The 22106-nt window shown below is 37.0% G+C and overlaps 1 protein-coding gene across 2 annotated transcripts in view; it reads left to right on the top strand.

The window, feature by feature from the left end:
- Positions 1–5802: 5802 nt before the first annotated feature.
- The window catches only part of LOC145276977 (cotranscriptional regulator ARB2A homolog), an 82886-nt gene continuing 66582 nt past the window's right edge, over positions 5803–22106 (top strand). Inside the window, exon 1 of one of the 2 annotated variants that reach the window (XM_080128543.1) lies at positions 5803–5927. Coding sequence is in view for 1 of the 2 variants with exons in the window: in XM_080128542.1 (XP_079984668.1) it covers positions 15118–15165 (48 nt within the window). In the remaining variant the exon portion in view is untranslated. Of the gene's footprint in view, positions 5928–15007; positions 15166–22106 lie in introns of those variants that run through there. The other variant, XM_080128542.1, reaches the window with a different exon arrangement.

Genomic DNA, 22106 nt, shown 5'->3' with positions numbered 1-22106 from the left:
CACACCAGTTACAACAAAAACTATGACAGACATGTTGTTCATCTAGACCATCACCTGTACAATTAGCTATCAGACACCTGAGTGCACCAGTCATCACAGCCTCAACCTTTCATTCAAGTGACTGCTTGTGTTGATCCCAAAGACTATGACCACTTTGGCATAGACTCAAAGATCACACCAAAGCCAAAGACAACTATTGGTTGGAGAACCGGTCACTTGGTGTTATCGCATGGTGGTCTGTGCAAAGAAGAATGGCACTCCGCGTCAAACCGTAGACTTCCAAGCACTCAACGCTCATGCAGTAAGGGAGATCCACCACACACAGTCCCCATTTCATCAGGCTCGCTCCATCCCACGCCACACTAAAAAGACTGTCTTTGATGCCTGGAATGGATATCACAGTGTACCCATTAGAGAAGAGGACAAACATCTCACCACCTTCATCACACCGTGGGGCAGGTACAGATATAAAACTGCACCTCAAGGATACATAGCCTCTGGGGATGGCTATACCTGCCACTTCGATGAAATTGTCGCCGACATTCCTGACAAAACAAAGTGCATTGACGATGCTCTTCTTTGGTCAAACAGTATCCAGAACGGTTTCCTTCAATCCTGTAACTGGCTGAAAACTTATGGAAAGAACGGCATCATCTTGAACTCGGAGAAATTCATCTTTGCTCAAGACACTGTAGAGTTTGCTGGCTTTGAAATTACTCCAGACAGCATGCAACCATGTAGTCGCTATCTTGAAGCAATCTTAGACTTTCCTTCACCGAAGAACATTATGGACATGAGATCATAGTTTGGCCTCATAAACCAGGTATCATACGCCTTCAGCATGACTGACAGGATGCAAGCATTCAGACAACTGTTGAAACCTGGAACTCCATTCAACTGGGACAACACACTGGAACGTCTTTTTCAGGAGTCAAAAGCACTCATCATCAGTGAAACTGTACATAGTGTCCAGATATTTGACAAAAACAAACCAACTTGCCTAGCTACAGACAGGTTGAAGAATGGCATTGGATTCTGGCTGTTCCAAAAACATTGCACATGCATCAAAACTGTGCCCTCATGTTGCCGAGACAGGTGACAGATAACTCTTGTTGGCAGCAGGTTCACCAGCCCCACAAAATCCAGGTACGCACACGTCGAAGGTGAAGTCCTTGCAGTTGCTGACACCTTGGAGAAAGGAAGATACTTTGTTCTGGGATGTGACAAGTTGATCATCGCAGTAGACCACAAGCCCCTGATCAAGCTTTTTGGGGACAGATCACTGGAGGACATCCCCAATTCAAGACTTCGCAATCTGAAGGAAAAGACCCTAAGGTACAAGTTCACAATGCTACATGTGCCAAACACCGTGCTGCCGATACCATATCTTGCCACTCAGTTGGAAGGCCTGACAATGTGGTTCTCATTGATGACATAGCCTCTGTTGATGGCTACAGCAGGAGTGAGGTGCCACAAACCATCTGAACACTGCAGCACAACAAAGCCTCAGATGTTACGACCGGAGAGCCAGACACCGCCTCGCAATGTGGTGAAGCCATATTCTACTCATCAGCTTTGTCTTCAGTCACATCATTGTATATATCAGTGTATCTCCTGGGACAAGATTAGAACTGTAACAGCCAGCGACGAGGACATGCTCAAGCTAGTACAGCAAATTGAAAGTAAAATGTCAGACATCCGAAATGATCTGCCGCCTTCCTTGAGAGAATACTATCAGTTCCGCAACCACCTTTCCACCATTAATGGCGTCATTATATACAAAGACAGGATAGTGGTTCCACCGTTACTGAGAAAAGATGTGCTTACAGCGTTGCACTCTGCGCATCAAGGCATTTCATCCATAACGTCAAGAGCACAAACCTCTGTGTTTTGGCCTGGTATAAGCAATGACATCACCAAACTCAGAAACTCTTGCAATCATTACAACCGAAATGCCCCATCTCAACCAAGTGCATCACCAATGCCACCCGTTGTATCCCTTCCAGACTTCTTCCACTACAAAGGCGGTAATTACCTGGTGATTGTTGATAGATACTCAAACTGGCCCATCGTTGAAAGGGCACACAATGGTGCCTCTGGCCTCATTGACTGCTTATGACGCACATTCGTCACATTTGGAATAGCAGATGAGTTATCTTCAAATGGCGATCCAGAGTTTACAGCTTCAACAACCAGAGATTTCCTGAAGACCTGGGGTGTGCATCATAGGCTCTCATCTGTAGCTTTTCCACATAGCAACTGTGGAGCAGAAGTTGGGTGAAGACCATGAAATGCATGATTACAGACAACACTGGACCAAATGGTGAACTAGACACCGATGCCTTTCAGTATGCCATGTTGCAGTATTGAAACACTCCGGACAGAGACACAAAATTATCTCCAGCAATGTGTGTCTTTGGGCGGGTGATCCGAGACTTCATCCCAATCTTGCCTGGCTGCTACAAACCTCATGAGACATGGAGTGACACACTTACTCTGAGAGAGGAAGCTTTACACAACCGACACATGAAAACTGCTGAACGCTTAGCTGAACATACAAAGCGGCTGCCACCTCTCAGAGTGGGAGACCAGGTCAGGATCCAAAATCAAACTGGCCCTTGTCCAAGAAAATGGGACAAAACTGAAACTATCATTGAAGTTCATCAATATGACAAGTATGTTGTACGCATGGACGGATCAGGCAGAGTGACATTACGCAACAGGAAGTTTCTACGAAAGTACATGCTGGTGTATTCCCCTCCTGAAAAACATACCATCGACCATGACTTGAGATATCATTTCAAAGGAGGAAATCCCAACCCACCTACACCAGTGAGTGGGATTACAATAGCCCCAGCTGTTCCATCTCAGACCGTCACAGACTCAAAACTACAGGACAACAGTAGGCATGCACCAGCTTCACCAAGTCATTGTTCACTTCCTGTCTGTATTACACCAGCTGAGCAGAGTAGACACCTCATGTCACTCAGCCTAAATCACCAATGCCATCAGTCTTGGACAGACCACCACCAGTGGATGACAGTCAACCCCCCCCCCATGCCTGCATCTACCAGGCCACCTCCCACACTGCAGGCTCCAATGCCTTCATCCACAGTACCAACTACACCAAGGAGCATGACACCTAGAGTAAGATCACAACAACTTTCCTTCGACCAGACTACAAGACGCTCCAGTCGCTCACAAGAACCAAAGTAGCTCAGTGATTATGAACATTAAACGGGGCAGAATAATCCCCGAACCAGAGGTTAGTCTACCCAATGATGGTTCATGACTATATTTTATGTACAAGCAGTACACTTATGATTCTTATTTTAATTTCATTTTCCCACATGATTTCAGGTCAAAGACAGTATAAAGACACTATCTATTAATATGTGCTTTTAAAAGAACATTATCCTATCTGTAATGATCACCAGTAACAGACATTAAATCAGTCATTCAGAATACTCTCAAATGACTCGGGGAGGGATAGAGGATAGTGTATTACATAATCATAATCCAGCCATTAGTGCATCTTAGATTTATCCAACAGATAATTGAATTGTTTTGTAATATATTCATGTTACCATAATATCATTGTATGTTTCAGACCTCCATCATTTTGGATGAATAAAGTTATTATCTGAAAATAGTATCGGTTTACTTATCTAAATACAGATATTTGCACTAATGGTAAACCCCACTCCCATTGACATGCTGATAGATTCAGATGATAGAAATCTCAAGGCAACAGCGGTTCATAGATGATCAGCACACTTGTTACTTTTAACAGTAAAAACAAGCTACAAGAATTGAAGGCTGAAATGAATAAACTAAAGTTCATGCTGAAAGCCCTCTAAACCAAAAACAGAAAACTAAGAAATCATTTGTGGTCCCAAGGCAGACACCATAACAGAGATCAGTCCTCTTACAGCCTACCTTGAGAGTGGTATTTGTTGATACCATTTTAAATTTGGCAATAATGCTATGAAATTACAAGCAACAGGGAAGCTTCCATTCCAGCAATTACATTGACTTTGAAAGAAGAAGAAAAGGTCGCTTTATTATGTGAAAAACCAAACTAATGCAAAGATAAGTGTTATCCATCAAAACCTGAAAGAGGATCTCTCTCTGCTTTGCTTCTTATAGTGCTTGCTTTGGGATTGCAATTGACTTCTTAGTTTCCTGTTTTTGGCTTAGACGGCTTTCAGCATAGACTTTAGTTTATTCATTTTAGCCTTCAACTTTCGTACTGCTACAAATTAGGTGCTCTACGTTGGTAGCAATTTGATTAGCTAGTATGGATTTTGACAAAGGTCACATTTAGTGCATTTCATGATAATCTTAATTTGCATACAGAATCGTTCCCAGAGATTGGTGACTTAAAGTTGAGGTAGAGGGCTGCAGGGCAAACAGTAGACAAAACAGAGCCTAACGATGATGAATGTTATGTTTTCAAGCTGAGAAAACAAAGTTTTTTGAATCAGTCTCTCCATGAAAGCCATGTGAATGAGGCACCATCAATAATATAGAAAACTGATAATTTCAGCAAATATTTCCTCTGTGTCTCTGTCTATGCACACCACTCATTTCGTTAAATTAGAAAGTTAAGTTAAGAAGTAAATAATTAGCCAAGATAACATTAGTCTATCTCTCTTAAATTTTTTCTTTCCAATAAAAACTTTGAAGAAATTCTACTACTAGACAAAACAGCAACAATGAAAAGAAGCAAGTATAAAAAATAGGTCTCTACTTGAAATAAACACAGCTCATCTCTTGTAGCGACATCATTGCAAACTAAAATCCACAAACTGATTTCAATCAAACTGGGACAAATATCAAAACGCTAAAACCGTGTAATCTATATAAATAAAACAGTAGATGTATGTCTATATGTGTGTAAATATTAAACCAATAAACTCTTAAACTACTGGTCACATAACTGAAATTAACAGGAAATAGTAATCATTAGGGCTATGATAACAGAATATTCTTTTTATTGTTTTAACTCTCAAGTAGATATCTGACATAGTTGGACACAGTTAATCAACGGAGAACCACATCACTCTATATAAAAGTATATAAGATATCAACGGATACACACTCAAGAGTCAAAACAAAAAAGAATATACTGTTGTCATAGCTCTAGTAATCATATACCAAAGATGGTTTATAACAATTAAAATCTTATAGAAACCCTGTATAAGCACCCCACGCCTGTCAAGGACATACATATGTATAAAGATTTTTATTTTGTTTATTGAAAATGTTACAATGCATTGAACCTGTATGCAGCAAACAGTTAAAAAAAAATTAGACATACAACACCAAGAAACATACTCTAAATTTTAAACTCCACCAGAATTTTGTCTGCAAATTTACATAACCAAACGTTTATGGCCATCATAGGAACCGATTTCCTTTCATATAATGAACTGTCTGTCCACATGTGCATCTAAAAGCTCTAGGTCGACATGACATCAAGATTTGAGAATACTAACTTTTTGTCCAACTGGAATCTGTTCTGCAATCACCACATCAAACAAAATGTCAACATCCTGGGCCAATATCCAGACATCACCACACTATTTGACACAATAAAACACCACATAAAATCATAGTGTTGTCATCGTTGTGTCTCCTTATTATAACTCTCAAGTTGAGAAGAGTTATTGCCCTTAGTTGTTATTGTTCTTCATGTGTAATGGCGTCTTAAATAAAGCATATGCTTACCCAGTTCTCGTTTTATTCATTTAATATCACAACCATCCTGATGGATGAACCACATAACATAGCATGGTGTTAGAAAAAGGACATGCTTATACTAAAACTCGAATGAATTAGCTGTGACATTTGTTTTTGCTTCATGGGGATTAAAAAAAAACAAAAAAAACAACAAATATGTGTGTAAACTCTAAACGGAAAAGGTAAGATAATTATCTTTATACCATGATATAAGATTTAGCATGGCAGTTTAATCTCAAATACCTATACTAACAACAGATTGGTCCAAACTTTGCCAAATCACTGGACCAATTTATTCAACAAGTCAAACTCCATTTTGATAGTTCCATGCATGATGTTGATAACAACATTAAACTGGGTTTTATAGATCTATAAAACTTTCCACACTCTTAGGTAACTAGACTATATTCTCCTATTAACAAAAAAAATACAAATAACATAAAATTTTCTTAAGTAATTAGATAAGTTCACTCTCAATTGAAGATGGGAGATGTTATGGTAGTTGTATTCCCTTAACTCTGAAGCTGAGAAGAGTTATTGCCCTTAATATTGTTCTTCAGGTAATGGCATCTTAAAATACAGGACCTCCATTTTATTCAAATCCTTGACATTTATTGCCTGAAAGTATAAGCAGGCAAACTGAGAATTTCAGCAAATTATTGAGGGCGGAATAATAAAACTTTTTAAAAGTAGATATGCTTGGTCCACTGCAAGGAAATCTCAGCAAACACAGTAGAAAAAAAAATATTCTGAAACAGTGGATAGTCACATATGTTGTCTCTTCAGTCATCACAACTAACGGGGCAAACATTTCTAGTCAAAGGTTTTCATCAAATTCAGCTTCCTTCGAAGCATTAAATATACATGAACGATTATGTACTATTCTTGCTCTAACAGCCTAGTAAAGCGCTTTCACAGACAAGGCATCTCTGACAACCCATGAGAATCAACTGGGTTGATAATTTGCTTTTGGTTTCAATTTAATTTCAATTTAATTACTTGTTGCACACAAGCTGAAGCAGTTTTTGGGACAACATTATTTTTGTCCAAACAATATTTTGACATCAAAGATCATGTATACCCTTACATTTATATTTATTTTATATATTTGTATTTATACAGGGTTTTAAAAGCAAGAATGTCAAAATTTCATTTTATCTCAATTATCAAGAAAAGTCAACATACCCAAGACTACCTTTTTTCCATCCTCCTCTTTTGACCTTGTGTCACATGATACATGTCTTTTTATATGTAAATAAGAGTAATTTCTGAAGATATCACTACATTGGATCATGCTGGCCCTCTGTGTTTGCTCCCTTGCTGAGGGAACTCTACTTATTAGAATTGGAAATATTCTTTTTGAGGGCATCAAGAAAGTTTCCCTAACATAGGAGCGGGGTGCATTACCACATTGAGTGATCACATTGAAAAACATCGGTTCTCGTCTAATCACTTAAATTAAGCAATGTAAAGCTAGTCAGTACTTCTATGGGTGACTACTTAAGAGTATCAGATCTGGTTCATAAATAAGAATGAATTTCATTTGTTCCACAAACGTTTATTGTTTGCTGACAATGAACAAGATTTAGAAAAGATTTAAATACAATAGTTAAAAATCCATTAATCATAGTACTCTTCCAGATACCACCTCTTCTTCATCTGTTCTCTTGCTGGGGAAACTCTGGTTCCCAATATTTGATTTGAGAAGTCGGTTTTTTTCTGTCTCATAGAAAGCATTACCACATTGGGTGATATTTATGACCTTCACCTTCACCGAGGTGCACCACTTATATGACCTTCACCTTCACCAAGGTACACGACTTGACACAAAAAAAACAACTTCTTAATCAACTGCTAATGCACGCGTCACTGTAACGTCCAATGACAACAACAACCTTCTCACTCGACCTGCCTTTTATACCACTCTCTCAATCCCTCCTCTTGCGCATGCGCCCGGAGATTCCTGACAACCTCGAGACTTCCGCTTATAAAAACCCAAGTTTTGTTGTCGCGCATGCCTACACAAGGCACAAACACATGGGTGTTTGTTTTGTTGGTAAGTACTACACTCCCCCCTGATCTGATGATCACATAGAGTGCACTCCAGGGGTGGCCTCTTAGTTCGCTGGCTTCTGCGAAGGGTGGTATTTACAATCTCGGATTCAGGTTCTGGTTCTGGTTCTGGGTGTGATTCTGGTTCTGGTTGTGATCCTACCTGATCAGACGAACTGCAACTACCACTCTCTTGCTCGGTGACCTCACTTATCAGCAGCTCATCATCTGATGATTCATCGCTCTCTATAGTTGTGGGATGTACTTCACTAGCTGGGCGAAGATCGCGCACATGGCGTGGGGTTCCATCAACAAGGACCGACTGCCGGCTGACCACTCCAGATATTCGTCCTCGCTTGAACTTGGTGGTGCACCGGTTCCCAGGGGGTCTTACCCAAACTGGATCCCCTACCTTGTATTTGTCATGACTCTCCTCGTCGATTGGCTGGACAGTGTCAATGCCCTTTATCGCAGTCGTAGTCAGACAACCCACTCATTCAACAACTGCCAAATTTGGTGGCTACAAAAAGCAGCATCGTTGTCCATCAATATCTCTTCCGGCGCACCTCGCTCAGAAAAGATAGATGACAGTTGGCGAACAACATTCGCTGAGTCTTGCTTGGTCATTTGCCGCCACACCGCAAAACGAGTAGGTCCACAGTCGATAAGGTTTAGAAAGGGCTTACCACTGTAATGAGTAATATCCATCGCTACTCGTTGTCACACATGCTCACACTCCAATTGCCCCTTCTACCATTGCTCAGGTGCAGGATCGATAGTGCTTGATGATCTGCCTGACATCTGCCCTTGTCACTGCCGGGTCCACACGCCTCGCAAAATACAGAGTTCTTTTGATACCTGGATGTCCACTCTGCACATGAATTCTTTTTATTTGGCATGAGCTAATCGCGCCAACTGCACAAGATCGAGCAGCAAACTCCACATCTGTCTTCACAGCTTCATACCATTTGTGAGGCACACGGGTTAGTTGGTCTGCACGATTACAGTGTGATGCCATGAACGTTACACTCACCGACAGGTCATACTCCAATACCAAACTCTTCAGGGTGTTTAGCCTCCGCCGGATTAACATCTCACTGTCTGCCTTCGTGCGGACTCTCGTTCGTCCCAAAAGAGTGTCGGACACCCAATGGTAGATGCAGAGAGAATCCATGTACAAGTGCAACTTCTTTGACTACCATTGCAGTGCCAGATTTAAACCCTTCACAACAGCATCCAGTTCCGCCAGGTTGATGTGTTGAGCATCGTTCAGGGGTCGCAGCCAGCACGCGTCTTCAATTACGTTTCCACGTTGCTCCAATAACACTCCCAATGCCAAAGAACTAGCGTCAACCCACACATTCACAGTGTCCCCATCGACACACCATTCTTCACGGGCAGGGTCCTCCTTGTCAACTCTCTCTAGAGTTTCCGTCGTCATCAGACTTAGAAGAGCATCATCAGATACATCATCCCAACCTGTAGTTAGTAAACTTGCCCTGCGTTTGATGATGCCCACAGCTGCTCGGAGCCAGCCACACGCTGATAAGTGACCAATAAGTTTCCCACACAAGGAAAAAATAGTCCGCGTAATAACATCAGGGATGTTTGGAATCTCACTGCCATGCCTCCATCATAAGGTACTGTCTTTCCCGCAGACGTCCAATCCTAATACCCGTGCTCCATCCCTCAGACGTTCGGGATCCTTGCACTCCAATCCGAATTGAGCTAACTTTTCTCTGACGTGCGACGCAGATTGTATATCTTCATTGACGTACACATCGTCAATATAGGCCGATGTTGCGTCCTCAGTGGTCTTTTCCTGGGACAACACTGCATTTACAATGGTCTTCATGATTTGCGGTGCCACATTCAGTCCAAAGCCAAGTCGAGTAATAGAGTATTTCTGACCCTGGAACCACACTGTCTGGAACGGCCACAATGTCTCATCCACTCGCACCTGCAAATAAGCCTTCCGCAAGTCTACTATAGACACATTGGAGCCCTTCTGGCGCCATTCTGTCAGTTTGCTGGCGCACACGTCAGCATCGGCAGTGTACGTCTCAATGTATCTATTGAGTTCACGATAGTCCAGCACTGGACGAACTTTTGATTTGTTATGCTGGACTACCGCCATTAAGGGAATCAGACCCTTGGGTGGTCCCAGCTTGTTGGGGTAGGGGATCAGCGATTCATCCTGGATCCATGCCCCAAGCTCCTTCTCGGATTCATTACGGGCCTTGTCGGGTATCGAGTACTCTGTAATGCTATTCTTGAGTTCGGTTGGCGCCCTTCCTTCTGTCCACTTCTATGATGCAGTCCATGCTTTTTGGTGATGGTCGTAGTCCACCTTAAAATCAGGCCGATCAATGTGAACTGCAGCACACACTGGGGTTTCCAAAATACGCACAGTCCCATCTCTTCTGATAACAACTCCCCTAGTGCCTTAATAGCATCATATCCCAACAGTACATCGAATCCCAGCAAATCTTCTCGCATCACCAGCACATTAATGTCTGCGGCCACACCAGAGTCTGTGTGGATTTTGACAGTTCCGGCTCCACAGCAAGCTTGCGTATTGCCACCTATTGTGGTTACTTTGATGTTCTGCTTTGTCCAGTTTCGACACAACTTGGCACTCATGATGGTGTGTGAGCACCCGGAGTCGAGAAGAGCTGAACAAGGCACTTGGTCCATGTACACATTTATTGTCGGTTGCGCCTCAATTAAATCTTGTCCGGGGAACAGGGCGGCGCTGACGTCCTGCCCCCGGATGCATTTCCCGCATAATTTTGGGATAAATGTCCATAACATAAGCTGCTTTCAAGACTGCCAGCAACCACTGTGAAAGAGTAATAAAAAATGCAAGATAGCTATATGCCCAGTCTGTTAAATCCAAGGTAGCTGATCAGCGGCTTGGTTCCCACCAGTTTTGGCAAATAACAAATAGGATCCTGAACAGAAGTGTGCGTTCTATCCCAACCATTATCAATGGACCAGAGGTCATCTCGTCAGCGTCAGACAAGGCCAGAACTTTGCAGCTAATTCTACCCTATGCAACAAAGGCAATCAACTCCCCATATTTCCTCCTATAACACAGAACACGCTAGGTAACATACAAATATCCGTACATGAGGTCGCCAAGCTAATCAAGAACCTTGATTCCAGTAAAGCCCTGACGGCATCCCAATTATAGTGTTAAAAAAGCTTCAACCAGAACTTGCTCCCATACTTACGAAACTGTTTAAGCGCTGCCTTAAGGAGAAATGCTTTCCGACTCCCTGGAAGACCTCATCAGTTTGCCCTGTATTTAAGAATTCAGGTGATAAGTCATCTCCCTCTCAATACAGACCAATAAGTCTCCTGTGTGTCATGAGTAAACTGCTGGAATCCATATTAAATAGAGAAATAGTAAACCACCTCAGCAGAAACAACCTTCTTAGTGACATACAATATGGTTTCCACTCTGCAAGATCTACTGCAGATGTGCTGACGGTTATATCTCACAGGATTAGTGAATCTCTTGACAAAGGCTTCCTTTCTAGGGCAATTGCTCTTGACATATCAAAGGCCTTCGACAAGGTATGGCATAAGGGTCTACTTCACAAGATTTCCAGCTACGGTATAACTGGAAGTGTTTTCTCTATCATTAAATCATTTCTCTCCGATAGGCTCATAAGAGTAGTGGTAGATGGACAAAAATCGGAGGCCTGCAGTATTAATGCTGGAGTCCCTCAAGGGTCAATCCTGGGCCCAACTCTCTTCCTGATCTACATCAATGATCTCCCTAAACACATACTTAAATCATTTGTTGACATCTATTCTGATGACACGACCATCTACGGCAACACATCAAAGGCTGTAAATGACAAAGTTCTCTCTGATTCTCTCTCCTCTGATCTCGAGTGCGTGGTTCAGTGGGGGAAGACGTGGCTCGTTACCTTTAATGCATCTAAAACCAAACTCCTATCCTTACATCATCAACGCTCTGATCCCCAGCTGGCATCAATTGGGATGGATGGCTCTCATCTGGGAGAGGCCCCGTGTTTTGACAAGCTTCTGGGCTTGACCTTTACTCCTGATTTGAAATGGAACACGTACATCAAGTCTGTTGCCAAGGTCGCTGGAAAGATGATGGGATCCTTCTACCGCTCCAGAAGATATCTCACTACTGATGTAATTCTCTATCTATATAAAAGCCAAGTACATCCAAGGATGGAATACTGCTGCCATATCTGGGCAGGAGCTGCTAAAAACAGCCTATCCTGCCTTGACAGAGTACAAAATAGACTTCGTGGCTTAGTGGGGGATGCCCTTTTCTCTACCCTGCAACCTCTCTCCCACAGAAGAGACGTTGCAAGCCTATCCTTGTTTTATCGTTATTTCCATAGCAGGTGCTCATCTGAACTCCAATCTCTGGTCCCCTCTCGCCAATCTTTCACGAAAAACACCCGTCTAGCTGAATCCACTGTGAAAAATTTCCCCCACTCTTTATCTGTGCCTAAATTAAAACGTGGATTCCATGAACAAAGCTTCTTTCTTAGAACTGCACGCCTGTGGAACTCTGTTCCGTCTGCCTGCTTCCCACCTGACTACAACTTGGATGTCTTCAAGTCCAACGTTAACAAATTCCTAATGAACCGCCCTCTTAAGTAAACACTTCATCAAATCTCCACACTAACGTAATGTACTTGAAATAACCCTTATCCCTGAGTGGCGTCCGGGCCTTGATAAGTGGTGACCACTGTGTAAAAAAAAAAAAAAAAAAAAAAATCTACCACATTGGAAACAGCGCGGGCACCCCTACCCCTTGTTAGTACAACTTCTTGCAAAATGGCCTCGCTGGCCGCAGCAGAAACATCTCCCATTGGTCGTGGGTCTCAAACTGGGACTCTTTTCAGCATTAGTCTTGGCTGCCTGCGCCATCATTACAACCAGTTCCTTCAGGTCTTCCTCATCTCTGATAATGGCTCAAGCGCGTTCCAACAAATGTTCCATGGGTGTTACAGATATGCTTGTGGAAGCCTCAACAGTTGCTTAACATGGTGGGAAGGCCGGCCACAAACGCATACGCCAGTGTCTGCTCTGACACTCCATTGCCAAATAGAACTGCAAGTTTCTTCAGCTCCGCAAAGAAGACGTCCACGGTTTCTCCTGGCATGAGCTTCCTAGAGGCAAATGTTTCGTAGGCCGTGCAGGGATCCATTGCAAATGCCTTGTATAAAGCATTTTTTATAGAGATAACATCAGCCTTCTCCACGGCACTAAGTTGCTGATACACACTAAGGGCTCCTCCAGCCAATCTCAGGGGAATCACGGTATGCACCCCCTTTACTTCACAGAGGTTGCAGGTCAGCTCAACCCTTTCGACCCAGTCGACAACAGAAGTGGATCCGTCGAATTCGGGTATCAGTTTTAAATCAAACTTTGCCCCAGCCATAGTTGTCCAGGAAAAGAGACAAAACGAAATTGACGAAATAGCTTATGACCTTCACCTTCACCGAGGTGCACCACTTATATGACCTTCACCTTCACCAAGGTGCACGACTTGACACAAAAAAAAACAACTTCTTAATCAACTGCTAATGCACGCGTCACTGTAACGTCCAATGACAACAACAACAACCTTCTCACTCGACCTGCCTTTTATACCACTCTCTCAATCCCTCCTCTTGCGCATGCGCCCGGAGATTCCTGACAACCTCGAGACTTCCGCTTATAAAAACCCAAGTTTTGTTGTCGCGCATGCCTACACAAGGCACAAACACGTGGGCGTTTGTTTTGTTGGTAAGTACTACAATACTGACCCTTATTTATATACTCCCTGGTCAGTGGAACTCTGCCTTCTTGAACATTTTGTTCAGATAGTGGTGATGGTGACCTTGGTCTTCTCCTTGTACTCTTCTGTTTCCACTTTCTCTGGTCAGTGGAAAAAGAATTCAACTGTCATAAAAATGAAGTATTTTAGGGAGTTGCAAAAAAGGGATGGTATAGAGAAGAGTGGAAAGGAGGAATGTTGATGAGAAGAGAAAAATGTTTTATTGTTACTGTAGGGAAAATCGTAACTTACTTGAATAGCGTGTGTTTGTGCTTTGTAGGATTCGGTTGCTTGGCAAGAAAAATAATGGCGACTTGCAATTGCTTTTGTACTTGATGATCACGCATAATGCAAATTCTCACTGTTCCTATGCAAATGAGGCTATACCAAACACATAAAAAGAAGAGAATGGGAGGTTGATTTGAAAGAAAGCATGTTATGAAGACAGACACGTGCAACAGACTGTTTAAGTTAATTAGAAGAATCATGGGCAAGAAAGATTGCGCAATTTTACTGAAACAAACTTTCACTCATCTAAAAGCTTAGACTATTAAGTCTCAAACCGAAAGAATACTGAAAAAAAAAAAAATACAAAATGTCTAGAGAAAGAGAGTGTGAGAGGCGTTTTGCATTCCAGGCCTCATAAGAAAGTAGGGCAGGAATCCAACACAAAAGACATAGCTTTCCTGCTAAGATCAGAGAACAGATACTACACTTTAAATCATTTATTTGCAAAAAGAATATCAAAATTTACATTCAGAAAAAATTAGGTATAAAGCAGAAATTGTGGGGAAAATGGGGGTCGTTAGTGTTCCTTGGTCTAAAGTGATAATATCATATTTATTCTACAGGCTATCCTATTTAAAATATCCCCAAATCAATTTGAAACCTTAAGATTTTATTTTTCATAAATATATTAAAATAAAATATTATTGGCAAATATTTTGAAATATTTATTTGCAGAAAATATTTAAAAAAAAATTACATTGACAACAAATTAGGCAGAAGACCATTCCAAAATGTGGGAAAATGAGTGTCGGTAGTCATCCTAGTTTAGAGTAGGATAGACACTAGAAAGTGTCTATCCTACTCTAAACTAGAATCATCAATCACTGCAATACCACATTTACTCCAGAGGCCGTCGTGCTTAAAATTTCCTAAATCGATCAAAAATATTTTTGTACAACTATTTTAGTCAGCGGTTAAAATCGTGAAGTGGGGGGGGGGGGAGAATAAAAAAATTAAAAAAATAAAAATAAATAAAATGATTTCTAAGACCCTCCCAACCCTTTCTAAATAATAGACTGCCCACCGTTTTTCAGTTTGTTTTGAACCGAAACCAAGCAGATATTACACTTTGATACTTGATCGATGAGCATTGTGTTTTAATTTAGCGTCGAATAATAAAAGATGTTTTATGCAGGACTTTATTTACAGAGCCCACGTGTTTGAAGGTGACACCGCCCTGTATAAGCAAAAGCGCGAAAGCAGCTCAAAAATTAATGCGAATCATTGAATTTCGACTGATTGTTATTGTATTTCTTCTTAAAGTAAGTCTTTTATTCATCGTTCGAAAAGAGGTAAAAAAAAAAAATCTTAGCCCAGAAATGCAACTTTTACTTTTTCATCTTTAATTATGAAATACTTTTTTAAATTTAGTGTTTGATATTTTCTGTATCGTTATTTTTTAACCCCCGAAAATTAGTGTTTCTGTTTCACTTATGGTGTTTTGGTGCTGGTGTTTTTAAGGAGTTGATTTGAATTTATTTCGTTAAATCAAAATATATTTAAATAATATAAAAAAAAATTTACAAAAAGTGCATTTACTTTATATAATCGTGATTATGGTACTTATTACTTATTTGACCCGCGCTCTAAAATAATAACGTTATTATTTAGAAAGCCGTTCTTAACATGGGGAGGAGAAGAGAGGGTGTTTTGTAACTATTCGGCATTGTCACCAAAGAATATAAAAGATATCGGAAAACTTGAAAATACTATTTTTAAAATAGCGCGGGTCAAATAGTGAATATCTTTAAATAATTTAAAATCTTAATGTTTAAATAATGTTTTTTTTATGCTTGAAAAAATGGACGATTAAACTACGTTAATTATATTTTTGCTTAACGGTTTTGAAACTATATCAATAAAATTTTGGGTTGCAGTTTACGGACCGTGCCGAAATAATAACGTTATTATTAGAAAACCATTCCTAACATGGGAAGGGTGAACTTTTTAACCACGATGTACCATTTTCATTTAACAATTTAATAAACAAAGATACCGTAACAATTGGATTTCACTATTTAATCAGCGGACGTACACGAATGAGGCCCTATTACCAAGTAGGCACCGGCTATAATTTTGAACGCAGCGTTTGCAGGGATTCGGTAAACAAAAACTGCGTGTGTGGACGACGACAGTCCCATTTTTACTTACGTTTTTTATCTAAAAAAAAAAAAAAAAAAAAAAAAACAAACAAAAAAACGACCCCATGTTAGTGATCATTTCGAAAGCGTAAACATACCCGGTCTAACAAATCTAGTAAAAAGGAACTAATGATTTTCATGAAATTTTCGATACTTATTCATTTTTTAAGTTAACTTATATTTTAAAAGCAGTTTCTTTTAACTATGTAAAAATAAAATAAAAAGGCCAACCGTCGGGGATAAAGGAACCAACAAGCATGGCAAATGGTATTATGTTCAAAAGGGGTGGGAGGTTGTTTAAAACCTTTAAAGCAGGTCCTTTTCTCTTCCGTGTCGAGATTTGGTTATCGTGGTGACTAGACCATTTGACTTCTGCTACCAGACCTACCTAGTTGAGGAATCGAGGCACGAGGCACGGCCAAAAAGTTTTTTTTAAACGAATTAAAATCCATTATTCTTGAGCAACTTCCCCCCCCCCCCCCCAGAAAGATAAAAACATGAATTTTATCATATGAAAAGCAGAATAATATAAAACTTTTTCTATTTTTAATAGAATTTTAAATTTTAAGTTTCCCACACCCAGTCATTTTCCTCTCGATCGCTAAAACATTAAAATATTTTTTAAAAAGTTTTTGAACCAATTTTTTTTTTTTTTTTTTTTTTTTTTTTGTCTCAGAATTTTTGGGGAATTTTTGACACCCCTAACACGAAACTGCGAATAAAATATTTTTAAAAAAATCGTAATTTCTCTTTTAAAAGTGGGTTGTTTATTTTCTTTATGGAATATACTTCCAAAATAAACTATTAAAGTGGTTTAAAAAATAATAGAAATATTTTTTTTTTTACGTAATGAAATCAATTGAATTTTACGAGTTAATTTTTTTTCAATTTTTAAACTTTAAAAATCTATCAAATTTTTCTATTGGTTCAATTTTTACGATATTTTCAGGGTCAATGTGAAATTTTATGCTCTTTCCAATAAACCGAATATAATATTTTAGACAAACGCTTCTTTTTTTTTTTTTAATTCACCCCCCCTACACACACACACATTTTGAAATGTCTATTAAAATTTTAATAATTAATTTACTCACCAAAGTTTTCTATATCACAAATTGAAGATAAAAGATCAATAAATAATATATTGTAAATTAAAACAAAAAAAGAAGTGTTTTTTGGAAATTTACCTGTAAAGTCCAAAGTGTAAAACCTTTTTTATTTTTATTTTTTTAAACCACGTTGATTTTTTTTTTTGATTTTTAATTGGAAGCCTATGTTCTGCTTATATTGTCCAGTAAATATTGGACGCTGACGACAATGTTTTCTTTTTCATTCAATGTTTTCTTGTTTTTAGATATTAAAAAAAAATCACTCGATAAAGAATTATTAAAATATAGTAAATCAAAAATTTATTTATTTCTTTAAGAAAAGAAGAAAAAAAATTCTTCGACTTTTTAAAATTTTTTTTTAAAGGCTAACGCGAACATGTGGTTTTTACTGCCTTCTGTCCATCCGTAGTTCTAAACAAGGACAAATTGGTACTTCCAGTTTTTCGATAAGAACGTAAAAATGCTTGCGTCATGGCGCTTTTTTCAAATAGTCGTTTAAAAAATTATTTTATTTAAAAAATAGATGGAATTTAATGATGGAATTTAAAATATAAATATGAATAAATTCTGAACAATGAAGAATGGAACTACACATTCAATAGTATTTTTATAGGTAAGTGATTTTTTGGAATTTATATTGATTTTTTATAATCAAAGAAAGTAAAATTTCGTTGATTTTCCGAAAATCTTTTTTAAAGAAAACCGATTTAAGAAAAAACAAATACTGCATAATTTGCTATTAAACCTGCTATTTTTTTAAAATTTGGTTTTTGCTCCTTTAATTGAAAAAAAAAACATTAGGGTTTGAATTACATTTTTCAAGTAGTTATAAGCTTGTAAAGATAGGAGGTCGAATTATTCAATTTTTTTTTCACGCATTCTTAAGATCGGTTTCTGACACTGCTAATGATTTGCTGTAAGAATATGCAAAAATATTATAAGTACCTGAATTTCAAATAATTCCAATTTTTTATATCACTCTATAAATTTGCATAGCAAAATTAATAAAAAAGCAAAGTTTAATGATAATTTAAAATAAAGTGTGAAGGCCTGGAGGGAACTAAATAAACTATATTTAGCCATGTATTTTTAATGTTTGATTTGACGATTGTGAAGGGTTTAATTCTTTTTTCATAAGCGATATACAGGGTGTCCGTAAAGTTACTATACAGTCTTACAAGTTACTATACAGACACCCTGTAATATATTAACAGTACAGTAAGATATTGTATTAAAATATTTATTTGTAACAAAAAAAATAAAAATAAATAACACCTTTATGTTTATAAAAATCTCAGAAAATACACGTGTTACATCCGAAAAGACTAACAATCAAGGCAAACAATTTCTATGACAAATATTCAAATTGGAGGCCTTCGCTTCAAAATAAATTTGCGCTCTTCCAAAGTTAGCTTGCGTGGCATGTTTGATTAAATAAACCTGTAAAAAAAAAATAAATATTAACTATTAATACAAATATAATACAATAAGACTGTATAGTAACTTTACAGGCACCCTGTATATAATTTTTTTTTTAAAGAAATCCAGCAGAGTGCTCTATTATAAGGAAAATCCGAAAATAAGAGCGTATAATTTATACTTTGTTTACAGAAAGTTTTAGATGAGGTAAGTCATTGGTACCACACCCAGTCAATATCAAGCTTTCTTGAGTCAACACTCATCCAGAAATGAGTGTTGGCTGAAGAGAGCTTGATATAGGTATCTAAAATAGTCCTAATTATCGGGTTTGAAACCGACGGTACCAATGACTTATCTTAAACTCTCTGTAAACAAAATATATATATATATATATATATATAACCTCTCCCCCCCACCCCCGAAGTTAAGCAACAATAAAGTTGGCTAGTACCAGATGGGTGACCATTTTGGGAATGCTAGGCATCGTATGTGTTGAAAACAACTCCTGCATTTTTTATCACAGTTAGGCCACCATAGGTGAATAAACAAGAAATTGCCAAAAGAAAGTATCGTATTTTTAGAAAAATGTGCAGTTATTTACCAATTTTTTTCTTTTTTGGTATCGATTCTTCAATTAGCAATATTGGGCTCACTAAAAGAAAATTATTAATTTATTTTTCAAAGATTTAAATTTTGCAAAATTAATGAAAATATATAATTTTTTTTTTTGCTAATCTGAAAGATAATAATTATTATTAACATATTCAATGAATTTCACACTTCAAAACACAAAAGTTGAATTTTCAACCTTAAAATCTGATACGTGCACAGTTGTTTTTTTATTTGTGTTTATCTACAATCCTCACCCTTCCCACAATGCAATATATTTTGCTCAGTTTCAGCTAATTATTATTTTAAGCATATTTGTACCCACAAATAAAGGAGGGGGGGTGTAGGCAAAAAAAAATAAATGTCCATTATAAAAAAAAACGTACACCATTATAAATTACATTTTTTATTTAATCAGTAAAAATTTCGTATTGATTGGATAATTACTTGATTTTTTAGTAGATTTTTAAATAGCAAGTCCATCACAAAATACTTACTTCCTCCTTTTGTTTTGGCCGTGTCTACTAAAAAAGTATTTCTTTTTTGCAACCCTGACGTTTGCCTGCTCACCTTGGAGTATCGCCCATCAACCCCCCCCCTTTTTTTTTTTTCGATGTGAGGGAAATATATATATATATATATATATATATATATATAGGTTTTCTACCCCCCTCCCCATTTCATGTGATGAAACAAAATAAATTTAGGTCCATAAAAATTGTAGCATTTTAAGCTGAAAAGTTCCAATAATTAAAAAAAATTATTTTGTATATATAAACCCATTACTTATTCACTTACCTTGAAGTTGTAAATAAAAAAAATGGAAATAAAATCAATATTATTATGTTTAAAAAAAAATCAGTTTTTATTTTTCAATAATTTATGATATAATCAGTTAAATTACGACCAAAAAAAAATCGGAATTCTAAAAAATAATTAATTTTTAAAAGATTTAAATTAAATAAAATTGCAATATTCCCTAATATGAAGTTTTAAACAGATTTTTGAGTAAGGGTTTCTAATTTAAAAACAAAATTTTCATATAATAAAAAAAAATGACTATAGGTAATTTTAAAATAGCAAATTTAACTACAACTTCAAATTATTTTAATTGTTAAAAGATTTTTATTTCTGGGAGTTGGGGGACAGTTGATATTAACATCTATTTTCAAAAAAGTGTTTGAAGGCCTCTTTTATTTTTTATTTATTTATTTATTTTTTTGTAATCCTAAAATTATTTTAGTAAATTTCGGTTATATTGACACCTTACTGATAATGTAGCCCCAACACAGTGGATGTAACGTGCTAGCAACAATCCAATTTCTCTGATTTGTCCCATTAGCAGCTAATCTTCCTGCACACATAAATTTTCAAGTCTTATAAACTTCTTTCCAGTTAATGAAAAAAAATTAAAGAACATATCTTTTTTTAATATAAAAATATGTTAAGTTGTTTTTGTACTATAATTGCTTGAGGTATTACCGTCAGTGAATTTTTGATTAAAGAAAAAAATCATTTTATGTCAAACACATAGTTTGAAACAAACTTAGTTAAAAAAAAAAAAATGTTTTATTTGAAGTTTTATTATTTTAAGTGACTTGAGTGAAATTCAAATATATATTTTTTATTTTGATGAAGAAATCATCTTTGCTTAGTTTACGATTTTGTTTTTTCTATAATCAGTTACTAAGTTTAATTAAAGTACTGTAATATTCCAGTTTTATATTACAAAAATAAAATATTTTAAAAATATACACACCCATGTAAATTTTCCAAGCTTATAAATAAACTTCTTTCCAGTTAACAAAAAAAAAAAAAAAAATTAAGAAATTTACATGCAGGGTTTGAATCTACAGACCACGTCATGCATGCATGCAAAAAAAAAAAAAAAAAAAAACGTAAATTTTCAAGTCTGATAAAATTCTTTGCAGTAAATGGGAAAAAAATTAAGAATTTTACATGCAAGGTTTGAACTTACAGACCACGTCATGCAAAGAAAAAAATCACACTATCAACTTATTCACAGTAGAATTTTCACGGCCTGTTGTTCTATCGTTGTTGCTAAGTGACAACATGGAAAAAATGGCTTTACCGACAATAGATAAATTGAAATAACAGTTTCGATTATTGGTAATTATCTGGGGTATTCTGAGACAAAACTTAACTAAGATCACTCCCAGACTTATACACTAAAGTTCTGTAAGTTTAAAAAAAAAATCTGTTCAGCCATTTCAGAGTCTATAAGGAACTCACGCGCACGCACACACACACAAAGTTGCATTTATATAATTGTAGAGATGATATTTTTGCCATGTTTTGAATGAATACCACATTTAAAATTGTTGCTGGCAAGTACTTGCTTACAAGTAATAATATTTATTTATTATATATATTTACAAAACAAAAAATACTAATAACCGGCAGAATAATTGAAAACTTAGAACGTCTTAAATAAAAACTATTTAAATGAAAGTTTTTAAGGGTAGAAACAAATATAAAATAACTGACTTGTTTGAATGCTTCACAGATTTTCGCAACCAAGATTGATTGTTTTATATAGTCTGGTTTTTTTTGTGTGCATTTTAAATACAAGTCAATATTTATTTATTCTTTAAAACATTAACTTTAGCAACAATAATTTTTTTCTGATTGTTGCTACTAATAGTGCATTTTTGTTTTATATATATATATATATATATATATATATATATATTTACAAAACTTTAAAGTTTTAATTTCCGAGTGGATTTTGTGTGAATTGATATTTTTATTAGAAATAATAATAGAAAGAGTTATATTATTTATCCACAACCAAAATTTGGAAAATGTAAAAACAGTAATAATAAAATACAAATTATCTACAAAACATACACAACTTTAATGTTCACGGATTTCACACCTAAGATTAATTTTATTATGTAGAGT

This window comes from Euprymna scolopes, chromosome 5, assembly GCF_053919585.1.
Source record: "Euprymna scolopes isolate OS-2025 chromosome 5, ASM5391958v1, whole genome shotgun sequence".
Taxonomy (NCBI): domain Eukaryota; kingdom Metazoa; phylum Mollusca; class Cephalopoda; order Sepiida; family Sepiolidae; genus Euprymna; species Euprymna scolopes.
This window is presented reverse-complemented; position numbering and strand designations above follow the sequence as displayed.